This window comes from Periplaneta americana, chromosome 8 (assembly GCF_040183065.1).
Source record: "Periplaneta americana isolate PAMFEO1 chromosome 8, P.americana_PAMFEO1_priV1, whole genome shotgun sequence".
Classification (NCBI taxonomy): Eukaryota; Metazoa; Arthropoda; class Insecta; order Blattodea; family Blattidae; genus Periplaneta; species Periplaneta americana.
Window position 1 is genome coordinate 69,754,938 of NC_091124.1, and position 27,891 is coordinate 69,782,828.

Below are 27,891 nucleotides of genomic sequence, written 5' to 3' on the forward strand. Positions count from 1 at the left end.
GCGTTGTGTACATTTTAGAGGATTAGTATGTGTAATAATATAACTTTTCGTGTTTTTTGTACATTTTCATAAAAATTTCAGATTAGCTACCTATACAATGTTGGTTATGATTTATTATTAAAGTTAGGTTATAACAGTGAGTAAAAATGTTGATTATACTGATAATTTGATTCTGAAAAGCTTCATATTTATTAGAGATAGATTACATAATTTACTATGTAACTGAAATTTAAAAAATTTGTAAATGATAAGGATATAATAGTTGAAATGAACACTTACCTGTATTTCGGCCACATGGAACTTTTAGTTGTTTCTTTTTAGTCGAAACTTTGGAGCTTGAACAACGCATGTTACAGGTCGTAAAAAAAAAGCATACAACTGAAATTAACGGAATGATAAAAGTCAATTTAAAGAATTAGCCGATAATATTATCTTAACATAGGGGTAATTACTTTTAACTGTCACAAATTCGTACAGTACCCATTATCGACATTAGCCACGGTCGACAGTGCATTAGCATATTTTACTTTCATTGTTGTCTCATTGTTTACGAGTGAATAAAATGCAGACCTTGGTTACACTGTGTTCGAATAAAAAGAACATAATTTAAAGATGATATAGAACTATTTTTCGCTGGGCGTTACTGTGAACTATAGGCCTATCTGTAATAAATTTTCTCAACTCAGACAAAATATAACTCATTGACCTAACTAGTTTATAATCAAATCTTTATGTAACAGCCCTGATCACATATAATCACGTAATCAGGAGTAACAGTCATACCACAGTCGTGAAGCTTGAGTTGTGAGGGTGCTAGGAACAATAGACTGTGCCGGTACTATTTCGCATTGTCTGTAATAATGAGGCGATATTAGCGATCCTAGTGGTTAGCAACTACCTATGGATGCATATTTACTACGTACCGTACTGAGCTTCATGACTGTATATAATAGACTGTGGTCATACTTTATCTCTGTTTCTATTCCGTATATTTATTGATACCGGTACGTAAATCAATAACTATCTGGCTAAATCACATTTCTGAGGATCCAGTTCTTTTCTTCTTCTTCTCCTCCTCTTGCATTTAAACAAGGGCCTGCCTGATGAAAGAAAGTTAATGAAACTGAAAAGTATGAGGTACAAGTAAGATTATATCAGTTTACAAGCAAAGATAACTTTTAATTTTATAAACAAAAGGTACAGGTACATCTACACAGTTTAGCTTTTCTTTCAACTGTAAGCATTCAAGCACTGCATGCAAGAGTGAACGAAACGCATTCAATTGTACATGCTTTCTTTCACTAAAAATAAGACTGCATGCGGCAATTGGAAGTTACCTCCCCCCCCCCTCTCCTTTTACACATAAGAACATAACTCACAAATTTTCCAAAATAAGGTCATTGGTAAATTTTAATGAATAAAAATACATGGAATGTATAATCTACCTAACAAGAAGTCAGAATGCTTAGGCGTACTAGAAGAAATGAAATTGGCAGCACTAGAAACTGTTCATCATATCCTACATCCACAAATAGAATACCGGTAGCTATACATATCAGTAATGACAAATGCGCTGGGGCTGGAATTCACTTTCAGTTTTTTTTCCATAGAACGGATTGTAGAAGATTCAATCTCAGAATTGTGTCGAGAAAATCATCCATAAAGAAATTTGACTCAGGATATAATTATCGTCCTAAGGCAAGGCAGCAATCAAGTGGTACCGGTAGTTCCAATGAACGAATGGATATTGCCCTGGAATGATGTTGCATTCTCAGATGCTTATGTGCGACGTCTTGTTCATGACGAGACAGTGACTGATGCGGATGGATTTTGGACTGGCTATTATGGCCCAAAAGAGGCTTTCTCTTGTTTTGTTTGTAATGGATTTTATTATTAATGAAATGTAATTTCAAATATTTTTAGAACAGTCAGACAACAGTACCTACTAATAATACCACTGATTAACTGTTCAACTTCTTCACTATGTTAATTTTTAGGTAATTACCTGGCTGACTAGTTTCGAAGTGTTGTTCTTCATTTTTCAAAGCCTAGTGAAGATTCCGGGCTATCTTCTGGTTTCCTGTTGTAGTGGGGTGTATTCATGATTGTGTCGAAAAGGGTGTGTGTGTTTTGAAATTGAGTAGTGTGTTCAGAATGTGCTAGAGGTGTGTTTTTGTATGTATGCAAATTTCATATTGTTGAAGAGTGCCAAGTTTCTGTTTTTTTTTTTTTTTTTTTTTTTGGCTGGATGTGTAGTGTTTTCATGTCAGTGTCTATGTTTTTGTAGTTGTGATTGGAGTTTGTGATCGTTCAGTGTAGGTTGAATTGTTGTGTAGTTTGGTTATGGGTGTGATATGTTTCTTGTAACGTGTTTGAAATGATCTTCCAGTTTATTCAATGTAGAAGTCATTGCAACTGTTGCATAATAGTTTGTATACTCTTGTTAAGTTGTATTTATTTGTGTGTCTTGTCTGTGTGTTAAGATGTTTTTTGTAGTGTGTTCTGTATGCAATGTTGTATTTTAGTTTTCTGAATGATGATGCAATCTTGTATGTGTTCTTGTTTTCGTATATTAGTGTGATGTATTTGTTTTGTTTTTGTGTTTGTGTTGCGTTTAGTTTTTCTTACGATGTTGTCTATTATGTTGGGGTTGCATCCATTTTGCTGTGCTATGTATTTGATATTACGTATTGGTATTTCTTCTTTATAGTCTTGTTGGCTCATAGAATGGTGATGAGTCTGTGTATCATGAATCAGATTGCTGCGTGTTTGTGTTGTGTGGGATGACTGGAGGTGTTGTGTATGTGTGTTACCATGGTAGTGGGTTTCCTCTATATTTTGAACATATGTTTGTGGTCTGTTTTTGTTATCGGTATTGTGATGTCTAAGAAATTTATGGATTTGTTGTTTTCTGTTTCTAGTGAGAAGTGTATTTTGGATGTATTTCGTTTATATGTTTGTGTAGGTTTTCAATCTGTCTTTTGTTTCCTTTGTACCAGTATAGTATTAGTATATCATCTACGTATGTGCCAGTAAATGATGATGTCTGCGTGTTTGCTGTTGTCCTTGTTTAGAATGTGTCTGTTCTATGTTGTGTATGAAAATTTCGGGTAGGATGCTGGAGATGGGTGATCCCATGGGTAGGCCTTCAATTAAGTGTAGTGTTTGTTACTATATGTGAAGTAATTTTGCTTGGTGATAGTGTCTGTAATTTACTAATTGTACCGGTACTAATTGAGGGCTTTGCTGGAAGAAAGGCGGATAGACCTATACGCCCTTCTTCGGGAAAACGGTTTAAAATGTAGTGAATAATTATAGTAGCGAAATTTTTTTTTGATTGTACTGTACATACCTGCAGGACAGGGCTGCGTGCGTGTATAACATTTTAATCAAGTGCGTTTTAAAATCTTAGATTGCATGTATCTCAATTCGCCATATTGACGTATACGCCCTTCTTCCGGCAAACCCCTCAATTATAGTTTAGATGCGATCTTGGCAGAAATACTCAAAGGATGTTGAAGACAATTTTGTAGACCACACCTTCCTTACTTCCCAGTCTTATAATATACAATAACATTAATATGCTACCTATATTCTTATGCGGTTCAATCCTCAACTATCTATCGACCTGGATAGTGTAGGAAATGATAAATGTAAAGGTAGGAGGAAAAAAATACAACATATTAACGATCCACATGTACAGACACTTCTTATTTTGATTCAACACACTTTCTCATGCACTTCCGAATATGCACACAACAAATATAATATTCAATTATTTACATAATTGATGATAAATGTTTATATAATAACTTGGCACCTATAATAGTTTAATTAACATGTAGGTCTCTTTCACAGCCATCCAGACAGAAAATTTTATCTGACTCATTCTTCGTGCTTTCAATCTACCAAATAACTTCCTGTTATGTCTAGCCCCTTAGAGGAACTCTTGCTGGGGTCTCTTTTTAAATGTAAAATATATTGGCACATAACATTTTAATAACAAAAAAACTTTCACTTTGACTGAAAATATGCAGGAGTGGTATCATCATAGTTTCACAAACCACCAAAGTTCGGCACTATACATTTCACACACTTCAACTGTATTATACATCTGTTCATTCTGTCACTTCTTTATACCAGTACTACACATTGTACTGACATACCTATGATACAATTTCGAAATACAGTACCGGTACCAGTTGGAATTATTCTTTACTCAAGATGCATGTATGTTTTCTTTCTTGGTATCGGTACTACAATCATTTTCATTTAGCATATCACAGCCAACTCCAGGCACATGGCAACATTTATATACTTATTAAAAAAAAAAAAAAAGAGACAGTGTGAAATTAATTTATTTTAGAACATCTGCAGAAAAAGTTCACCTTAAAAATTACAGATATAGGTAAAAAAGTATTACCAATACTTCAACTTAATAGTGTTTTATATGTTAAAGCCAAATTTATTGTATTTTAAAACACAATACAGGCTTACAAATAATTCACTTCCGAAAATGTACTTTAATATTAATAAAGATATAGTATATTCGTATATCTGTAACTTTCAGTAAGTATACAAACATTAGAACTCAGTATTTATAACGATACAGAGGGTGAAAATTTTTTTCACAGATACAGAAGGACACGAAATACAACTTTTATAATAGAGCAAGACATTAGTAAAAAAAATATGAATATGACACCAGAGTTTCCGCAGTCACATTCCGTAAGTAACCAGATTTTGTTTCCTTAAGTTTACAAGACTCATCAAATGCGAACTTTTTTTAAAACTGTATGAGTGTTAGCAAAGCTTATGATAAATCTATAATAATATATTATATATAGGCCTATATTTTCTATCAGGCATTCATCTATGAAGAGAAAGCATAAACCATTTTCCTTACAATCCAAATTATAGGCTATATATTTACTAAGAGATCTAAATATGCTGCATGTCAGAAGACATAATGAGTGAATGTTACATTTTAAATCACTATAGGCCTATACCGTAATTGAAGATCTGCATACTTCGTGTGTTGATATCAGCCCTGACGTAATTAAAAAATTATTAAATTATGGTTTATTTAATGACGCTCGCAACTGCAGAGGTTATATCAGCGTCGCCGGTTTGCCGAAATTTTGTCCCGCAGGAGTTCTTTTACATGCCAGTAAATCTACTGACATAAGCCTGTCGCATTTAAGCACACTTAAATGCCTCGAACTGGACCGGGATCGAACCCGCAACCTCGAGCACAGAAAGCCAGCACTATACCAACTACACTACCCAGGCCAACCTGACGTAATTAAAAAGAAGCATAGTATTTATTACTAAAAGAAATGGAAAAACAATTAGAAAGTACTGGTACAAACAAAACAGAATCCAAAACATGCTAGGGTATTTAACTTGGGAGAAGGTGCATAATGGGGAAAATATTGCACTTTATTTTAAATCTGCACTACTTTAATGCCAGGAAACCTCTGACTCCTCCCTCTTTCATATCCTTACTAAAGCTTTGTTGACAATTTGTGCGCCTGAAATAATCAAAGTTGTGCTCTATTTCGAACAGGTGCTTGTTCTTTTTATGGCACGGTGTTTTTGACCGCGTATGCTCTCTCATATTACAACATGAAAATGCATTCTCCCGTATCCCAGTAAGGCGCGTGTTGCACCAAACTGGCAAAATTGTGATGGCGTGACTTCCCCACTCCATCATAACCTTAATTAGAGCATTGTTGAGTTTTGTGTACTTGCAACACTCACAGCTGTGCACTTATAATTATGTGCTCGTTCTTTCTGTGTTGTCGAACAATCCCCACATTATAAGCTATAAATAACAGTTTACTATTCTGTTTTACGTTTTATATCAAGAACGATTCTGTGCAGTAAAATGAAGAAGAGGCAGAACGTATTAATAGGTGGATAGATAGTGTGGAAAAAGATATGAAAAGAAATTAAATACTTCGTAAAGAGCAAGAATCTGTTACAAGGCAACTATTATTTATTGACGATAGTGAAGAAGAGGCTATTGTAGACGAAACTGATGACGTTGCAGATATCATTGACGTATCAGAACACAATATTGATTCTGAAGAGTCAGCAGATGATTCCCATCCAGTAGACAAAAGTTCTTCTCATGAAGCAGGTTTTAGTAATGACAAAATCAAATTACTATTATTTCCACGTTTAAATTCAAACTTTTTCTTCACAATTTACATGTTTAAATACAGACTTTTTTTTTTTCACGATTTGCATATGTATTTAAATAACGTCATTTCTCAAGAATTACAGTACGTATTTTTACGTACCAACTTTGATGTATTTTATTCACAGTTTTACAATATCCTTTACCAATGATACATTGGCATTATGTTAAGTAGGCCTATATCCAGTAGTTTATAGTTAAGTTATAGTTCTTTGCGTTATAAATTACAGCAGAAAAATATAACTTCATTGTAATATCATCTTCACTATATATAGATGTATTTTATAGTGACTTGTTTGTCTGTTTCAGATATAGGTGACAATTTCAGCATTTCCCATTAGCTATTTGCCCTGTGCAATATGTTTCAGGATAGGAAATCTTAGTGACGAATACATTCAAAAGTATTATACAGTACAGATGTAGCAATTCTCTGTTACTTTCTAAACCAGTGATATGGATGATGATGATGATGATGATGATGATGATGATGATTTATAAAGAAATGATGAGATGGCAGCAGAGGTAATGAAAGTGTCCCAGGAAATCTACAATATCTATACCTGTCACAAATTTTGGTTCACGTTACCAAGATTCGAACCTGGATTCTAGCTGAAAATTTTAATAACTAGCTATTCATGCTGTTCACAGATACGTATATTAACAAAGTAGGAATTCCATGTTGAATCTTTCGTACACTACTTTTAACACTTGAATATAAATAATTGATTAAATAGAGATCTTACTCGTGTTAATTATGTAAGCATGTGTGGCTTACATTATTTAAAGTAGGAATATTTAAGGGACAAGATTTTGCACATGGTATAATTTTTTTTTAACTAAAACATTTTATAAATTTGTAAATAATGAGAGGAAGAGTTTTAAACCTAGGACTAATTTATGTAGAGACCCTAAAGGGAATATTTTAACAAGTAAAGATGAGATTTTAAATAGGTGGAGTAATCATTTTAGCAGTCTTCTTAACGGAAATAACACTAATGTTGTCAATCAAGATACATTTATGGGGAATATCAACGGTAATAATACTAGTAGTTCCGATGTCAATAACAGATTGGAAATTGATAATGACCTACCAACAATGGAGGAAATTAACGAGTCCATTAAACAGCTTAAAAATAATAAAGCACCAGGAGATGATGGAATTCAGGCTGAACTGTTAAAACATACAACAGATGAATTGCGACATAACCTATGTAAATTAATTAAAAAAATATGGGAAGAAGAAATAATACCGGTAGCGATGGAATGGAAAATGGGCATCATATGCCCACTTCATAAAAAAGGAGACCAACTTGTATGTTCAAACTATAGAGGTATAACACTTCTGAATACAACGTATAAAGTCTTTTCTAAAATTCTGTATAATAGACTACTGCCATACGCTGAGAAAGTAGTTGGGAAATATCAAACTGGTTTTTGTAGAGGAAAGTCAACTATTGACCAAATATACACTCTAAGACAAATTCTGGAGAAAACAAGAGAGAGTAGGATAGAAACACACCATTTATTTATAGACTTTAGTACTGCTTATGACAGTGTGAATATAGCTGGACTCTATAATGCTATGGAAGAACTTGGATTTCCCCATAAGCTCATAAGATTAGTGAAGGCCACCATGGAAAATAGTCAATGTTGTGTGAAAATACAAACGGACCTCTCTAATAAGTTTACTACCAAGGATGGACTCAGACAAGGTGATTCTCTTGCATGCCTATTGTTTAATATATCATTAGAAAAGATAGTGCGGGAAGCAAAAATACAAACAAGAGGTACCATCTTTTATAAATCTGTACAAATATTAGCCTTTGCGGATGATATTGACATAATAGCGAGGTCAGAAAGAGCTCTAATGAAAACCTTCAGAAATCTAAGAGATGCAGCTGGAAATATGGGATTAAAAATTAATGGAAACAAAACAAAATACATGGTAGTCAATAACAAAAATAATAATAAAACTTCTAAGTACATTGAGATTGATGATGCCAAATTTGAGACAGTCCAGAGCTTTGTATATCTTGGATCACTAGTTAATAGTAACAATGATATCTCAGAGGAAATAAGTAGAAGAATACAAAGCGCCAATAGGTGTTATTATGGGCTGCAAAAACAAGTTAAATCAAGATTGCTATCTCGTGGCACAAAATGTAGACTATATAAGACCCTAATAAAACCAGTGTTGACCTATGCATCAGAGACGTGGCCTCTTAGCGAAAGGGATAAATTTAGATTGGCCGCATTCGAAAGGAAGATATTGCGAAGGATTTTTGGACCTGTAAGGGATGATGAAACTTGGAGAATAAGATATAACAACGAATTATACCAGCTTTATGAGTCTCCCGATATAATAACATCCATTAAGATTGCTCGTCTGAGATGGGCAGGGCATGTTAAGAGAATGGATGAATGTGAAATACCTAGGAAGGTGATGGAACATGGGATTGCTGGGGGAAGAAGAGTTGGAAGGCCAAAGCTACGATGGATAGACTGTGTTATGGATGACATTAAGAGGCTTGGAGTGAAGAACTGGTGGACGGTGGCTAAAGATCGAGACCGATGGAGAAGAATTCTTAAGGAAGCCGAGGCCCAATCCGGGCTGTAGCGCTATGGATGATGATGATGATAATTTTTTTTAGGTAATAGTTACATGGGACGAATCATGACAATCAGTTCTTTAGAAAATAGCAAAAATTAACCATGTGTAATTTTTTTTATCCATCAAATAACTTTAAAAGTGAGCATCTGTGCCAGGCTTACAATGACGCAAGCATTTAGGCCCTATCTTTAAAAGTGAGTGTCTCTTTTCGTCAACACTAGTCTCTGACACTATGCCAACAATGAAAGATGATGTAAATAGAAAATTAAAACAGATGATTTTGATATGATAATATATTTCAGAAATATGACTTCAATTAACTATTTTCAATTAACTTTTGTCCATCTTGATTACACAACTTTTAACACTGTATCACTTCGGAATATGTATGATAAGACTTTCTGTGTTAAATTTTAACGTACCTTGTTTACATGTTTCGACCTATTTATGGGTCATCTTCAGAACTTTTGTCAATAAAGTTTTGTAGCAGTATTTTAACGAAACCTGAATGCCGTAATAATGAAACAATTTCAAATTTAAAACTTAATATTCACTTCCTTGATCCTTCACAAGTCAGTTCTTACAGCATTATAGTGCAGTGCAGTCTGTTACGCGAAGTGCGGGAATTTGTGCGAGAGTATTGTGTTGTGTTCAATATGAAGCCAGCAAAAAGATACTTAGTTCTTTTCGTGATGAATGGTTGACAAATGATAAGTACAAGGACTGGCTAGAAAAAGGAGAGGATGAACTTTCTTGCTGGTGTAAAGTGTGCAATGTTTCATTTACAGTAAAGTATGGTGGCGTTAAAGCTCTTAATAAGCATTTGGAATTAGAGAGGCACAAAGAACATTACAGAGTACAAAGTAGGAATAATTCTATTCTGAAATTTATGCTCCTATGATATACAGTTGAACATGATAAAAGTAGCAGCAACTTAGTTGGCCTTAAAATTTCATGGAGTAAAACATCACCACTTCTACAATTCACAAGATTATGGTAATAAACTTTACCCTTGTGTTTTCAATGACTCTTCCGTAACGGAAAAAGTAAGTTGTGCGCGAACCAAAAGTGAAGCTCTAGTTACAAGAGTTCTTTTATAATTTTCACAGGAAAAGCTTCTGAACGACTTAAAAATACCCATTTTAAATTGATTCAGAAGGGTCAAATAAAGGTAACAAGAAGAATTTCCCATTAGTGGTGACACATTTTTCTGTAAAACATGGAAAACGTAGCGATATTCTGAACTTCTATAAAGACAGTAATGAGAGTGCTGAAGTCATTTCAAATAAAATTATATCAATTGTTGCAGAAAATGGACTTAGTTTAAGTAACTTAATAACAACACTGATGCAAGACAAAGATAAAAATCAGTGTTGCAAACTTTGGGTATCTTTTTTCGAAAAAGCTACGGTCCCTATGTTAATAATAATGCGACATGTGCTAGCAATTCCAGTAAATAACGAGCTTGTGGGAAGGGTGTTGAGTGTTGTGAATGGTTTGTGGACAGATGACATGAACAGAATGTCAATAGAACTAGTGAAAGCGGAAATTTGTATTAAAATGAACTTGAGTGTAAGCTGTCAGGATTTCTACAAAATAGCCTTGGGAAACAAGAGACTTCTGGAATCTGTAAGGAGTCCAAGAAATACAGATTTTAAGGAAGGCCTACGACTATTCTTAATAAGTAAAGATTTAATTATTACTGAATTTTGAACAATTTTACAACTTTTTTATGTGAGGCTCTGAAAAAATTAACTAATATGTATTTAAGACAGCATATTTTTCTGTGCCATGCCTAAAAATTTCACCATGATTGGATTTTATTTGATGGAGAAATAAATTCCTAAAGTCTACAAATCTGGCATTAAAATTAAGGAACTTGTTGAAAACGTATTTTCTTTTTTCACGATTTCAAATATTAATTTATCAGTCAATTCAAATTCGACATTGTTGCATTTTTAACCGATCCTTTAACTTGCAATAGGTCTACAAAATGAAACAGGCTATAATAATAATAATAATAATAATAATAATAATAATAATAATAATAATAATAATAATAATAATAACAATAATAATAATAATAATAATAAATTTTATAGACATCGCAAATCTCCGGATTTGGCGATAGTTCAACCTGGTAACCCTATCATTTTGTGCATTTTTCCTTACAAATAAAATAAACTAAATTTACTTTCGAAGTTTCCATTATAAATTTTATCATTTTATATGTAGGCTATTCTTTCTAATTGGAATGACTGATAAGTATGAATATAAACAAAATCTAGCCAATAATTTTTGAACTACTTTGTACACAAACAGATGGACAGAGAGCGACGTCATGTCAAAAAGTCACCTTTTCAATTTTCCATAAATTTAAGTGAAAAGTTCAAAATTGATTTTTACAGCATCACATTTTTTCCTTATATTTTGTATAAAAAGTAGATCAAAAGAGCAGCAATTTTAGACAAATTCATTGCAATTTACTTTCTGGGACTAGTGGAATTATTTTATCAGATTAATATTGATCACACTGATTAGTCTAATTAAGTTACTATTACAATACCGTACATTTGAAATGAATAATGATGATACTGCTGCTGCTGCTGCTGATGATGATAACAATAACAATAACAATAATAATAATAATAATAATAATAATAATAATAATAATAAAATTATAGACTGATAAAGTCATACTAATTCATAAATGAAAAATAAATGTTCTTTAATTTGGACCTAGCTATTCAAAGTGAATTAATAAGCGATACTATTTTATTTAAATTTAATTGACATTTTATTTCTGGAATGATAGATTATGTTACCAATGCAAGTGTATGTTTTAATATTTACTACAAAAAGTTCGTTATTTAAATTATCCTACAAAAATCATATTCCAATTGAAACACACAATAAGAAATAATTTTTAAAAGAGAAAACAAGCTATGAGAGGAAAGAAATCAGAATCAAAATGAGTAGTAAAAAGAGAATACAAAGAGCACTAACAGAAGCAATATGTTGTAGATTTCTTAGCGAGATATCTGAAGTAGAATAATACAAAAATTACCAATTAATATATTTATTTTATAAAATTATTGTCTTGGATTTCTATACCTCTTACACGAGAACTAAAATTAATTGGAGAAGTCTGCAGATCAACATAGAGTAAAATATGCATAAATTGTAAGAACTTTTAAATTGCCACCAATTTACATGATACCAAGCTGTATTTCAGATAATTTTAAAGATTTTTTAAAAATCCACAAATAATTCCAAAACCGCAATTTGCGTGTTAAAATTTGAGCTATCATAAGATTAGATAGACTACAATGAAAGTAAATTAAATTTTTAAAATTAAAATGGTACCGGTACATAATAATCACAGAGTTTCTCTTTCACCTGATTCTCTTCTCTGATCTTCCAGTTTTCAGTACTAACGCTTCAAGGCTCTACCAGGTTATAATGAGGTTAAAGATTGTGCACTGTCGTTAAGCTGGCAATAAAATTAAATTAATAACTACAGACGTGGACAAATTATTAGCAAAATTGAGGTTTCTTATAGTATAATTTTACAAAATTTGAATTTTCAATTTAGACTACAGTTGACATTTTTACATATTTCTGAGTACTATATCATAAAAATGTCAACAGTAGTCTAAATTTAAAAGTCAAATTTTGTAAAAATTGAATCAAACGCAAACTTACTAGGCACTTGGTCAGTAATTGAGACTCGTTCAGACATGGTTTCTTGTAAATAGCTCTCTTAATCTATCACAAAATATTTCAATATCCGGTAATTTCATCACTATAGAATTTTGTTATTCTAGGTTTAATCTGTAATTCAGTAAATACAAAAATATTCTTTGTTCTTAACTTCTGTGATAAAATGTCTAGCTTTCATTAATCAGGTAATCTTGTCGTACTTTAATTTTTATTCTAATTGTAATAGTAAATGTAATAATTAATTGTAATTTTATTGTTCATATTATAGTTGTAATCCTCTGGTAGAGGGGCAGAGAAGGCCTGACGGCCTTATCTCTACCAGGTTAAATAAATAAATACTAAATATTAATACTAAAACTATGTCACAAAAATCGTAAATTTTGCTAATAATTTGTCCACGTCTGTATTTATCGAGAATTTTTATCCTCTGTTATGGCACAGTTAATACCATAATTTGGACTTTTCTTGATCTAAATTAGACCCAAACAAATGGTATCGTGAGTGAACAAACATAGGCCTATAGGCTATTTCCTAAATTGGATTCGAACCCAAGAAAGTGGCTACCATGCAGAGCCAAAGCTGCATTTTAGTCACTGAGTACTTCAAGATCAGCTATAAATTATATCTCAGAAGTTTCATATTAAAGACAAGCATAATATTTTATTCATTTATTTATTTTTATGTTTTTTAAATATTCAGGGAAACATTTTAAATACCAAGTTAGTCTTTCTGTAACGATTTTTTTTTCCTTCATGATAATATCAATCACAATATTTCATACAGATTTAAGTTCGACGAAAGAGAGAAAGCTTATAGTGTAATAATTTTTCAATGGTGTCTCTTGTATGTCAAACATACACTCTCTGAAAATTATTCATATCTGTGGATTACCAATACAATATCATTAATGAATATAAAACAACAATGCCAAAATTTAGTATTGTAAGGATTTTTACACAATTATTCAGTATAATTATAACAAACATACAGCAAAAAAATTATTAAAATAGACTGCTAACAAAGTTGTCAACATTTCTATATATGAATTAAAAGATAGGCCTACATCATTTCTGTTAAGCAATCACATAAGTGAGGACGCAACTGAAATTGATTTTATCACCGGTACGTACTTGATTTTGTACAGTTCGTTGTAAAGTAATCAGTCTTATCACTCTTGTAACTTATCGGTACTTCAATAGTATAGGTACTCAATAATTGCTATTACTGCGTCACATAATCATTGTTGCAAATTAACTATCCTATAATTTTTCAGAGAACAGCTTGAGTAATTACCGTACTTATATTACAAAATGGCCGTGAAAGCTATCAATAAAATTGTAAGTGGTGAAGATTACCGAACTTGACAAAATCATATCATGAACAAATATAGCCTAATTGGGTGATCTTATAATTTTTTAATAATTTCCTGTTTTGTTAATTAAGAAATTACCAAGATATAAAATTACTAGGAATGACATTTCAGAAATTTCATATGAATTAAAAATGAAAAATATCCACTAGTAGGTCTTTATTTTAGTTTTTCTTCAATATCAAATTTTCTATGTAAATGTACGTATAACAGTAACGTAACTAGTGTATAATCTTGGTAATTATGGCATGAGTGTTTAGCGTATGAGCATATGCAAAAACGCTAATTTTCACGAGTGTTTATAATGAAGATTATACATGTTACGTTCAACATTTTATGCTATTCTAGCATTAAAATATGTAAAAAAGAATATTATAAATTTACAAAATGTAATGTTATGACGTAGTAGATAATGAGTACTGGATATGACGTAATATATTACATGGTTGCTAAGTAACTGTTTCTAAGACAATGTCATTTTGTTGTTGTTTTGAAGCTTTTTCTTACAGGTACGTTGTAAAAACTTGTGTTGTAAAGGTGGTGATGACGTCATGGAATACTAGTTGCTAGGTTACCTTTTCTGGCACCAGTGCCAGAATTAGGCCAATTGTGCACGATTTATAGCGTCATAACAAGCGTGTTTTAATGCTAGGATTGCATAAATGAACAAAAATAGATTTGATTTGCGTTATTTTTTGGCACCAAAAGGCCAGAATTAACATTATTTTACTGTTCCAATTCTGCTCGTTAGAATAAATGATTAAAATGAAATTCAAATACAACAATGATATAGTGAGACTCCTTCGGATTCAGGATTTTCTTGTATTCATGAAAATAAATATTATGATAGTATCGACAGCTGGACTTCAAATTATGTTAAAGACACTTGCAATAATAGTTACAGCTACCTCTGTACATAACAGAAGTATACAGGGTTGTCCACTTCACGTTGTGACCCTTACATTTTCCACATGATTCAATATTTCAACATAATATTTTTAAAGACATTTAAACAATTGAAGAGAAATGCAAAATTACACCCTATGATTCCTTTAAAAAGGAAGATATAATTTTAAAAGGAACATACAAGTTTTTCAGCGCGAAATTATAAATATAATAGACAACTGTATTCCTAACATTTCTCTTAATTTTCTGTATTTTCTTTGCCGGGATTAAAAAAGCCCCATTTACACTAACAATCTATATCTTTGAATAATAATGTCTCTTCTTAAAGTAACGAAGTCTTTTTCTTTTCAAGAAGTACAAGAAGAGTGAATATGAGTGTCTGCCCTAAACTTGCTGATATTAATAACAAAACACAGATGCTGTTATAATAGAGGTAGATTTGCTGATTGTAAAGTAGTGTTCTCTTTTCCTAGCACAAAGAATACTATTCAGTCACAAAGATACAGTTCTAAGCTGTTTTATACATAATACTTACCGGTAGTAAATTAGTAGTTCAAATGAAGTTAGTTTTATTATATATTATTTTGTTTAATGTTTCTATATTATCAACATATATTTCATTAAGTTACATACCGGTACTTCATGTTTAATACGACACTTCGAAAATGACATATGTATTGTTCACAAATAAGTTACTAAGTATTTTCTTATTATAGTTCAATCTTTTAATGTACATGGACGAATGACCCACCAATTATCGAGCAAAGTCTATGACAAAGTTTTAGAAACTTCAATGAATAGATCAGATACTGCAATTGTAATTACTCATACATCGATGCTGTATTTGTAGTCATAACACTATCTTCGGAAGTGTGCAATTTAGAACATCAATACGACAGTTGTTATTACAGTTCCTTCAGCTTATAATTTAACCCTGAAAAACTTGTATTTTCACCTAAAATTACATCTGTATACTGTTCTGGCTGATATTTACTTGCATGGGAGTCATTCTGCATACATCTTCAAACATCTAAATGCCTGTAAGAAGAATATCGTAATCTACTGAATCACAGTTAAAATATAACTAGATTGGTTCCTGATGCCTCTGGATACAGTCAACTAAGACCTTTATGGAATTCTGCTAAATTAGTAGAAATGTATTCCACTTGTGGATAATGTCAGTAAGGCAGAATTCATTCCCGCCAATAATGGGACAATGGGCGAGGATGACTAGTAAAGGAATTTTCGCATTTTAGATATCAGACGGCACCATCAGGAATTAGCCAGTAGTCTTGTGCACCTACCAATAAAGACTTTAGGTAGATAACATAAAGGCATTTGAGATTTTTCATCAATCAGATGTTATAAGGTTCTTTTATATCACAAGCTTGTGACTTTCTTCCCGGAGAAAGCTGTACTTTGTTGGTGTAACGTTAAGTGGACCACTTTGTATAGGTAGAAAAATCACTTCAGACTTGTACACAGGGAATACACACAGGAATGCACAGCGAAAATATTTATCGCAGTCAAATCTCATCAATCTACTGTTGCCATGGCCAGTTACAAGCAAACTTGCCTCTTCTCTCTTTATTGTGCTAACAATTTAATTCTTTCCTTGAAGAATCAATCACTGTGAGCAATCTTCCCCATTACGCAATGTCCGTAGTGGTGTGAGACCCAGTCTTAGAATGTAGATTGGTAGAAAACAGCCTTTACAGAGAATGTACGGTAAGGATCTTATTTCCCCTCAAACAATACTCTCCTTCTCTGACTGCAGGTCACCGTAGCCGTGTCCATGAATTCCCTTCCTCAAGGAAGCATCACTGGTACGCAATCCATTGCCGTTGAAGAATCCGACAAGCCAACTACGAATAGAACCTCGTGTCAGTGCTGCCTTCTTGCCCCCCTCCGCGACTACAACCATCGAGTCAGATCCTGGAACTTCTTCAAGTGAACGCCACCGTTTTGCAGGCATGAATTCCGGAAATGCTTCCCGTCGTAATATTGGTAAATTGTTTGCATCATTTCCTAAAAGAGGTGCTCGTACATCTTCGGCACTAATGTCTCCTCTCGCAGGGACTACATCACCATTAGAGTAATTGTTGTTTATAAGATGTCTATTACCTGCCGATACTTTCATTCCACTGGAGCCCACACAGTTTTCCAGAGAACGTGAGCTTCGTTTAGGAAGTTGAATGCTAAGGTAAGGTGACGGATTTATATGCCCATCTGGAAATGGGTCCAGAGACCGAGACTCTCGTATTGCTCGATGTCTTGGTGGGGTCAGTCGCTCCGTGGAAGCATGCTCAGCTGCTTCGGCATCCAGAGTTGTACGTGACGCCACTGAGGTAGGGGTATCGGCTGGTGGGGGGTGAGATGCAGCAAGTCGAAATCGTCCTTGTGTTACCGGACTGGAATTATGGAGAGACGATGTGCTATCTTGTGCCTCCGTGCCCCCAGTACATCGTGGAACACTAGATTGTCTACGACTGCCTCCACAGATTGATGCTTGTCTAGAATCTGCATTGAGTTTTGGACTTCGTCGAGGTCGACAAAATAATGGTGGAAGTTCTGTGAGATCAACCTGAAAACAGAATTCAACACTCTGGATCAACAATATATGAAAATAAAATATATTAAGGTATAAATAAATATAATAGTACATAATGCAACGAGCCTATAATGATAGTAGCAAGCTCGTTTCATAATTTTCATACGAGTTTCTTAATTACCATTATAGGCGAGTTTCATACGACTTTTTATGCTCGACCATATTTCTAACTTGAAATTATTCAGATGTATACATTTTATTTGTATCTGACAAGATCGGAAGTGACCTTGTTCTAGGTCGTGAATTGTGAGATGTGCGCAGACTCGAAAGTATTGATTTTTTCCGAGGAACAATAATGTCATTGACCTTGTGTAATCCCGTTAAACTTGGTATAACCTTGATTATTGAATTCGACATTGAAAAACGAGATGGCAAATTGAATTTATTTGAATATTATTTACAATTAACGCTAATTATTATAGTAACAGAACATAACCTTCTGCGACAGTATTGGATTTTCAGCCTCCGTGACTTTTCGCTAATTCTCTTTCGATTGCATATCCGAGAATAATCGATACTTGCGGTTTTATAACGGTACAAAGCTGACTTGTCATTTGCTGAACATCTGTAAGCTGAGTTGTCATTGGCTGAAAACACCTGTACTTTAATGAGTAGGTGTACTTTAATGACATGCATTAAAGGACTGCTACCAGGTGTATAATTACTACATTTCGGTATGGTCGAGCATAAAATAAATTAAATTACAAGGGATGCATGGAATAATGAGAAGAATAATGAAAGAAAGAAACAACCTTGAAAAGCTCGTATTTACATGAAAGGTGGCAAGTACAGAGTGAGTCAGCCAGGGCTAGACCGGCATCAGCGGAAAATCATATGCGTAGTAACTACAGCGCCATTGCTATGATCAGACCTCTTGTTCGCGTACGTTTCGTGTTTAGTTATGTAACCTCGGTGGTTACGTGAACACTCAAAACAATCGTTACTGGGACAGTGAAAATCCACACTGTGGCGAGTTGCTGGATATATCTTCAGGAGATGTGAAGCCTACCAGATATTATCACAAGGACGTCATTTTGAACATGAATTGTGAATTCGGCAAGCACAACATTACGCAATACTAACCGCAAAAGCGCAGAACGAATCCTCCATATATGGTAGCGTTGTTACATATGAATCAGCCACCGTGAGTTCAATTAGAAGTCTAGCCCTGGTTGGTTCACCCAGTAGAAATGGACGATTATGAATATTGTTCATTTAAAGGCTGTAGTTTAAGTTGGTAGGACTGTGATAACTTCAACATGTTTCCCACTCAATGGTGTTTAGTTGTCATAGGCGTGCATTTTGCATTGACAGTCAAAGCATTTTACAAAAACAAGGATTTTTATGAAGCTGTGCCACAAGACATTCAGTGTTTATGGTCCGGTTTCGTCAGCTCACACTGTAAAGACACAGCTTGCAAATTTTGAAGCAACAGGTTCATTACTGAGAATCATTCGCGACAAAGAACAAAATGTTCAAACACCAGAGACTGTCAAGGAATCAGAGCCTTGTTCCTGCAGATGAACAGTGTATATTCCCATCAAAACGCAATATTTCATTGATTCTTGTATTTTTTACATTTCCACAAGTGACAAATTGTCATCAGCGTGTCGATTTCATCTTGGAACTATTAAAACATTCCATGCAATGAAATCAATGTTGCCCAGTGAATTAGTTACAATATACAGTTATTAAAATTGCTTGTTTCTGGGCACATCATTATTTATATAAGAGGATTGATCAATAAAGATCTAGGCTGATTAAAAGAACAGCACGGAATATACAGCTTTGCTGGTAGCAGTTTGAGGAAATCACATTAGGATAAGCTTATCTATTAACTTTCTGTACCTAATTCTGATGCCACGAATACAGAACCTTACAATATATTAACTTTGAACTACGTTATCACAAAATACATCCTCTTCATTCACCTTTAAAAATACTAAGTCATACTGCCTCGTATATCACGAAATTGTACACAACAGTTACAAACAGAGGGTCACCATGGTGTAAGCACAGTCTACCATATACAGTCACGAAGCTTGAGTTTTGAGGGTGCTAGAAACAATAGACTGTGATGGTACTATTTTGCATTGCCTGTAATGAGGCGATATTAGCGATCCTAGTGGTGAGCAACTACCTAACATTTGCATATTTACTATGTATTGAGCTTCGCGACTGTATATACTAGACTGTGGTGTAAGACTCTATCTCGACACAACACAGGTCAAAAACAAAAGAAGGGACGGACGGACAGACAGACAGACAGACAGACAGACAGACAGACAGACAGACAGACACATAGTCTATATAGGATTAAAATCAGTGGCGTATCCAGATACTATCATTGTAAGGAAAGCATTGTCATCAGGTTTTGATTCACATTCTCTATTTTTTTAATAGATCTGTTTTCCCGTAGATCTGTATTTCAGTTAGCTTTTCGTAGTTTAGAAACCCCTGGAATAGGAAGCGAAAAGTCTCCTCAAATTTTTTGTCAAGGTGGATTCATATGTTCCAACACTTTCCTCCATAATTCATGAATATGCCCCTCATGTAAATGCATATTATATGACATAATTATACCGTTTAACAGAATATCTAAAAATCTGTACATACTTCACGTTTCTGAATAGCTTTTTCAGTAGCTCCAATCAGCCAGAAAGTGTTGACTGCACCCTTGCCCTTCATGTGCACCAGACCTCTTTCTTCTATGACGTAACCTCCTATTTTCTCTAGTGCATCTTTGCATTGAGGACTAATGTGGATTTTTAAAGGTTCTCCATTGGACTCCATACGACTTGCTGTGTTTACAGTATCACCAAACAAACAATAGCGAGGCATAGTGAGTCCTACAACGCCTGCTACAACAGGGCCTGTATGGACGCCAATACGAAGCTTCAATACTTCGTGTGGACGATGAGCAATACAATGGTTACGTACACCTTCTAATAGATCTAAAGACATCGATGCTATTTCGCCAGCATGCCTATCTCCATTTCTGATAGGCAGTCCTGATACCTGAAAAATGCAGTATTTTAGCTTTATAAAAAGTTCCTGAATGAACTTAACTAAAATAGCATAAGGAACTTACAAACAACCAAATTTTTTTTACAGAAATGGAAGAGTTACAATCTGAAATGATATACCAGTAGACCTACTGAGGAAAATTTGAACTGGAAAATATTTAATATATTTAACTCAGCAAATGTATATACTGAAAAAATAGACAGAAAAGGGATTCCATAATTAACTTTAGAGATTATCTCCTGGCCTAGATACCTCATAAATGGTGCCTTCTTGGTACCACTTGTGAGGTTCAGACCTGTCTTCGAACAGATGACTAAAAAACGAAAAATACTATTTTTTTATTCTCCTGGTGTATTACATCATCATATAGTTTGGTAATGTTGGTTATCTTTAGGTTTTCAGGTGTACAAATTTTTAAAGTATTATTATTATTATTATTATTATTATTATTATTATTATTATTATTATTATTATTATTATTATTATTATCATTATTATTGTTTGTTTCTCACAGACTGTCGTTTCATGACTTTTTCAATTACATTGTATAACATTTGTATGTGTTCTTGTATAGCCCCTACATATGAGTTATACTCGTTGAGGTATACTCAATAAAAAATAAAAAAAAAAAATAAAATAAAAAAAACCGCACACAATAAGAAGATTATCATTTTCACGAGTCCAAAACATAACCTTTCTCTTAAACTTCTTGGCATACAGCTTTTGAGTTAAAACTTATTAATGTACTTGAAAAAACATATTTACAGAGAAAACTACATAACTATGATAAAAATTTATACTATATAGACATTTTCGCAGTAAGTGCGCAGTTCCTAGGTGAGCGACTTCTACACTTCTATAATGTTGTGTTTTCAGGGAGCATCTTTCAGATAATCGTATAGCAAATATAGGATATCTGATAGGTTAAAGAAATACCGGCACAGACTTCTTGTAACAGTCATTTTGTTGTCAAAGAACAGGATGTTTTCCGTGTTGGAGATTCACGTCGATATTACATTCTAAAATGAACAGCATATGTGCTTTAGCAGAGTATGGATAAAATTTTGAGATTCCCTTTCTGAAGGAGCAAACCTGGAATGTCTATAAAATAAAAAAATATCATATATGAAGGTGTGAGAATAATATACTGTAGTTCTAAGCCAGACAAACAAAATTTTACAAGCGAGCGTATTCAAGTTTTAGAGTCCAATATTATTAGGTGCGGCATCATAAATTCTTCGGCGTATACTTAACGTCATTTGTTGAGTATTTTTTATAATATTTTATTAGTAGCTTTCTCATATGTGTAAGAAATCTACTCACACAAAAAAAAAAAAAAAAAAAAATTTTGTTAAATTGTGATTTTGAATTATCTCATTCTTATCCCTTCATATTATACATATACATATTGCACACCTGTCTTTCATTCAGAAATTCCTTAGGCCTATAATATATCCATAATTGAGACAGTAGTTAGAATCATGATTTTTATTATGATGTTGATATTAATTTATTATTATTATTATTATTATTATTATTATTATTATTATTATTATTATTATTATTATTATATACTCATAAGTCTTAATTAATACGTATATAGAACAACTTCTATTACAACAAAAGCAGTCGTGTGATATCAACCTTATGCGAAACAAGCTCGCACTGAAAGACTGTTTATGACCTACACATAATCTAAAAAAAAATACATATTTAGCATACGTCAAAGGCAATAACATACAGAAAAATTCGGTATCTATCTGCAGCTACCTTTTGAGGTCCAGTAATTCATCAAAAGTGTACATATCAAAGTCACTTTTCCTTAATATAATGCAGACTAATATCAATATTAAAATAGAAGAAAGAGTAATCTAAAAAAATAATAATACATTAAGAAATGTCCAATCAAGCACTTTAGAAAAAGACAAGTTGGTATTTCAGCAACCCTTTTAATACAAGACCTATTGGTCAGAGATCAAACCTAGCTGGTACCAATCTAATAATGTTCTTAGTTAAATTAAATTATCAAGAAAAGTGGTTAAAAATTACAATACTTACCACCATGTAGGCATCACCTATAGTTTCTACTTTGTACACATCATAGCCCTTGATGATCCTATCGAAAAGCGTGTATAGATCATTCAAGAAATTCACCACCTGAAATAAGAGACAAAATGTAAAACTTGTGTTTTAAGATTTTAACACACCTCAACAAATAATTTAATTATTTATACTTCTTATCAGTTGTACAAGAAATGTAAAATAGTGCACTTGGCTCTTACAAATTATGATGATAAGAAGTATTTCACTAAAATTATGTGAAGGTTATAGAAAATATTACTTTTGAATCGAGAATTGCTGTAACAATGAAATTTACAGCCAGAATTAAATATTATGTAAAATCAATTAAGAACAGATCAATAAAGGAATCTATCAACCATATATTTAAAAGATACCATTTGCTTCTAACCTGTAATGGTGTACTTTCAGCTGACATTGCCGTGAAACCGACAATATCACTGAAATATATGGTGACTAAATCAAACGACTCGGGTTCTACCCCAATTCCTTTGGTTAATTGTTGCGCAACAGGTCTGAAATAATAAAGAAACTATAAGAAGAACACAAACTTTGTTACTGAGTCTGCAATGCTGTTTATTTCAAAATCCAATTAATAAAAATATTAGAAACAGTTCCTACTGTGTGTGTCATAATAGATTCTCAAAGCAAAGACTTTCAAGTAACAGCAATACAAACAGGAATATATTGCAATAAATTATATCATCATCATCATCATCATCATCATCATCATCATCATCATCATCATCATCATTATCCCGTCAAGTACTAGTCCCAAAAGAACTGTTACGGCCTGAAAAAGCGATTTTCTTGCCATCTTTGCATAGGTCGACCTAAGTGACAGTTTCCCATTTGGACGATACTTCTTTATTGCCTTAGGGATCCTGGATGAAACCATTCTTGAGAAGTGTTCCTTCCAGTTTAACTGATATCTAGAGTATAGTCCAATATTGATGACACATTAAGTTCTTGAAGGATATCTTCATTTTTCTTTCGATCCCAGTTAGTGTAGCCAGCTGTTCGGCACATGAATCTCATCTCGCGAGCTGTTAGTCTGCTTTCATCTTTTGTCCTTACAGTCCACGCTTTACTCCCATAACATAAGACTGGTCGAGCTATTATTTGATAAAGACGAGTACGAGTTGATTTTTGTACTAATGAAGGTTTTAAAACTCTATTAATGATGCCCATTGATTTGTTGAATTTTACAATTTTCTCTGATAAATCCAAATTTTCAACAAAAGAAAGTTTATATCCTAAATAATTAAACTCATTAACTCTTTCCAAAAATTGTGTTATTTAAACAAATTTTGCTTGGTATTGGGTATTTACCACAAAAGGCCATTATTTTTGTTTTGTTAATGGATATTTCCATTGAATATTTTTGAGCTATTAAATTAAAATTATGTACTGACCATTGCAAATCATCTTCAGATGTTGTTAATAAACCAAGATCATCTGCAAACGTTATTATATCTGTTAATAGTGATATATCTGTGTTTTGTTTCTCTAAAATCTTTCACAATGGCATTCACATAAACGTTAAAAAGCAAAGGAGAGAGGCCACAGCCTTGTCTGACTCCTGAGTTTATTTCCGTCCAATGGGTTATTTTTTCTTTTATTTTTACTGCAATAAGGTTTGATTTATAAAGGTTATAAATATTATATATGATCTGCCTTGGAATCTGATCCTTTGTCAAAATTTCGAATAACAAACTTCTGTTCACTTTATCAAATACCACGAACCTCCACTTGATTTTATATTAACGAATGCGACTGTGTCTAGTACTCACGCTGGCAGCATTCTGTTCAAGAGGTCCTCGGTTTTTTGTTTCTCTTCAATGAGAAGCCGGGTCCTCTCGCTGACTAGATCCTCCAGGTTGTTGGCATATTTCTCCATCATGTCCATCATCTGGTCCATGATGTTTCTATGCCTGCAAAATGCATGCTGATTAATATAATTCTAACTTTTATGTAACTAGATATGATAGCCATTCTCTTTTATAGGTCTAAAAAGCATAGATCTTTACCAGTTACAGCACAGTGTAACCCTTAACTTATTAAAATTTAAGGTCATATTGATATTCACTATTCATTTATTAGCTGTCAATAGACTTGTATGCAAGTTTCTGACATTGTCAGTATCTCAAAGTTACATGAAATCTTAAAATTATAAATCAGTAAATTAAAACTACATATAATACTAAAAATAATTATTACAATGAATTACCAATGTTTTTCATAAAAGACGGTCATAAACTTATCTAGTTTTGATGTAATAGTACAATATCTTTATTTCATTGTACTATTACATCAAAACTAGATAAGTTTATGACGGTCTTTCATGAAAAAACATTGATAAATCAACACAGCTTATCGGATCCAACATGGGTATTAAATATAATGAATTATACTTAATTTTACAATTTTGTACAAACTCCATAATTGGAAATTTTTCAGTTGCATTACTGATTCCTAAATACGTAATGTAGTTAATTTTGAAACTACTAATGCTTTAATCAATGTGTGTGTGTGTGTGTGTGTGTGTATGTGTGTGTTTGTGTGTATCCAATGCCTACCCACTTCACTTGCGTGATTCGGGTTCCGCATATTGCGGACAGATGGCAGAACTGTGACCCATTTTCTAGTTGTACACCGCTTCGGCGGGTCACACTGTACATGATGTGTATCTGTGGAGAGTTATGTCATGTACTACGGTGAGTGTATGTGTATGTATTCGTGTAAATGTAGTGTATGGAATGAGTGATGATGATGATGATGATGATAAGGGAGAAGGGAAAACCCGGTGCTGGCACATAGCCTACTCCTGTCGAATAGCACCAAGGGGGCTGCCAGTCCCCATCCGACAGACAAATCACTATCAACAGTGACATATGCCTTCTCTTCATATACACTGTGAAGAGATTTGGGATTTAACCCAAGCATATTGGTGCACAATCTAGTGATTAGAAGTTGTGCACCGCCATCTCTCCTAGTCCCGGTGTAGAAATTTTACATGAAAATTTCTGACACCGCCAGGAATCAAACCCGGGCCGGCTAGTCTGGAGGCAGACACGCTACCACAGAGCTAACTCAGCGGACGCTTTAATCAATGTACAGTCCAGCAATGACTGTAAGGACCGACAAATATATTGTTGTGGTATATTTTTCTTGTTTAGATTATTTTCTCAACTCAAATTATCTCCTTATTCTATTTTCACGAAGAAAATTTAAAAAAAAATTAAATTATGGTTTATTTAACGACGCTTGCAACTGCAGAGGTTATATCAGCATCGCTAGTGTGCCGGAAGTTTTGTCCTGCAGGTGTTCTTTTACATGCTAGTAAATCTACTGACATGAGCCTGTCGTATTTAAACACACTTAAATGTCATCGACCTCGGCTGGGTCGAACCCGCAACCTCGAGCATAGAAGGCCATGATGTAATATTTTAAAACAATACTTGTTCTTCATTCTTTCAATAACTATTAGGTGATAGTTTTAATACTCACATGCCTTCCCTCATCTTCTTAAGTCGTGAGCGAATTGTTGCAAAATCAGGTCGCATTTCTGGATTCTCTGCCCAACAATCCTTCATGCATCCTATAATGTAATCTGGGTAATCCGGACACTCCACATCGACGTCTTGCAGTAGTTCTAGATCAGGCCGGAATGGTTCCTGACCAGGTGGAGGTATCCTTTTTACTCGGTTCACAATCTCTGTATCATAATAAGAAAATAACTTTTTTTTAAATTACTTTATATTTAACTAGAATTTGTTCATAAAAATTGTAAATTCTCTCCGTGATTTCAATTCCTACACACAAAGAGTTAAAAAAAATTAAAAGAAGAAAGAAATAAGGAAAGAAAGAAAGAAAAATAAAATCGAATCCAAGTATTTTTTCTACAGTAATCTCACTAGAGATTTTGATTTTATCGATAAATCTGCTCCTCTTCCACTCGCAGATTTATTCCCATAACGCGCCATAAATAAACAATATTGGATTGAAACATTTGTTCAAATATGATTCCAATAAATAATTACATGAAACAACATGTTTTTAACGGTCTATTACATATGATTTATTAGTTTAATAAATTTTATGGTGAAATAAATTACAGGGATTAAAATGGAAACACAAATGAATAAAGCAAGATAAAAACATATTTTTCTTAACTTGTAACATCCATGTACCTTCCGACATGTAAGAAAATCCCAGAAAAGTTCCTAATACACCGAGATAAATAGAGTCGGATAAAGTATTTTCTCAGGAAAATTACCTGCATTTTCAAATGGTTATTACGTTCGGCACAAGAACCAAGCTTTGAGGGCTCAAACTCGCCAAACTCGTTAGTGGGTGATGGACATTTTGAGGTCGACAGAAGCCTTAGAATGAGTGTCTTCGAGAGGGAAACAAGGATGGACTTCTATCTAGTATATTTACTCCAAATAAAGTAGGCCTAATCCTGTCCCTGAATGAGTGGTCTCTAAGTAAAATTTACAGTTCATTTCTTGCATATAAAAATTAAACTATGTTACTCAACATCTTTGTCTACAAATCTATGGACCCAGGTAATATATTCCGACTTATATGTACCCCCATCTCATTCTAGATGAAATACGAATGCTACAAGCAGGGAGCATCAATGCGTCATTTTTTTACACGGAGGAGATGCACAAAGGCTAGCATTCAACGTCTAGTGAGCTTATTGTGCCTTATTGCACCTATACTAGAAATTAATTTTGAAGTCTGAACAGTTGCGCTTTTGTAAATATCGTGACTCAGTTGTGTGGTGCCATGTGTTGATTTGTCTGCAAGAATTAAGGTTCCACGGAGTCTCACTAGAGTGCCCTTCCACAAAAAGTGTACTATCTATCCGATCTGATGTCACCTGTACCCCAGCACAATATTATATCATGCCACAGTGTTTTGGGTGAATACATATGGATATTGAAATGTAGAGTGATGGTGGAATTATGGAGGGATTTTTTTTTTCGGAGGAGGGCTCGTAAGCAAGCACCACAGTTTGAGGTTTATTGCGCAATCCTTATATTGGGATGACTTATGAAGTCTGTAGGACCGCTCTTCAAGCAAGTGATTCACTGCTTGGTGCCATCTTATCGATTCGTCTATGGCAATCAGTTCTGACGAAGTCCTCGTGAACAGCAACGCCCCTCCATCTCCTTGTTAATATGCCGCCTCCTCAGATCGATGGCATTTGTTTACAATTCACGTGCTTGCATTTTGCTGCATCCTTTGACCCGAAGACTTCGCCATCACAGATTCTGCGACTCACCAAAGCGCCATCTATCCGAAGGAGCTACACTCCGTGGTCTGCCTGTAGTCCACTCAAGAAGACC

At 33.6% G+C, this 27,891-nt stretch overlaps 1 protein-coding gene across 2 annotated transcripts in view; it reads right to left on the reverse strand.

Moving 5' to 3' along the window:
* Window positions 1-14,527: 14,527 nt before the first annotated feature.
* The window catches only part of LOC138704812 (receptor-type guanylate cyclase Gyc76C-like), a 934,849-nt gene continuing 921,485 nt past the window's right edge, over window positions 14,528-27,891 (reverse strand). The window contains exons 17-22 of one of the 2 annotated variants that reach the window (XM_069833089.1): window positions 26,042-26,249; window positions 24,325-24,465; window positions 22,923-23,046; window positions 22,511-22,609; window positions 20,042-20,443; window positions 14,528-17,398 (exon numbers count right to left, since the gene is read on the reverse strand). In XM_069833089.1, the coding sequence (XP_069689190.1) occupies window positions 16,562-17,398; window positions 20,042-20,443; window positions 22,511-22,609; window positions 22,923-23,046; window positions 24,325-24,465; window positions 26,042-26,249 (1,811 nt within the window). In that variant the 3' untranslated portion in view covers window positions 14,528-16,561. The remainder of the gene's footprint in view (window positions 17,399-20,041; window positions 20,444-22,510; window positions 22,610-22,922; window positions 23,047-24,324; window positions 24,466-26,041; window positions 26,250-27,891) is intronic. The other variant, XM_069833090.1, reaches the window with a different exon arrangement.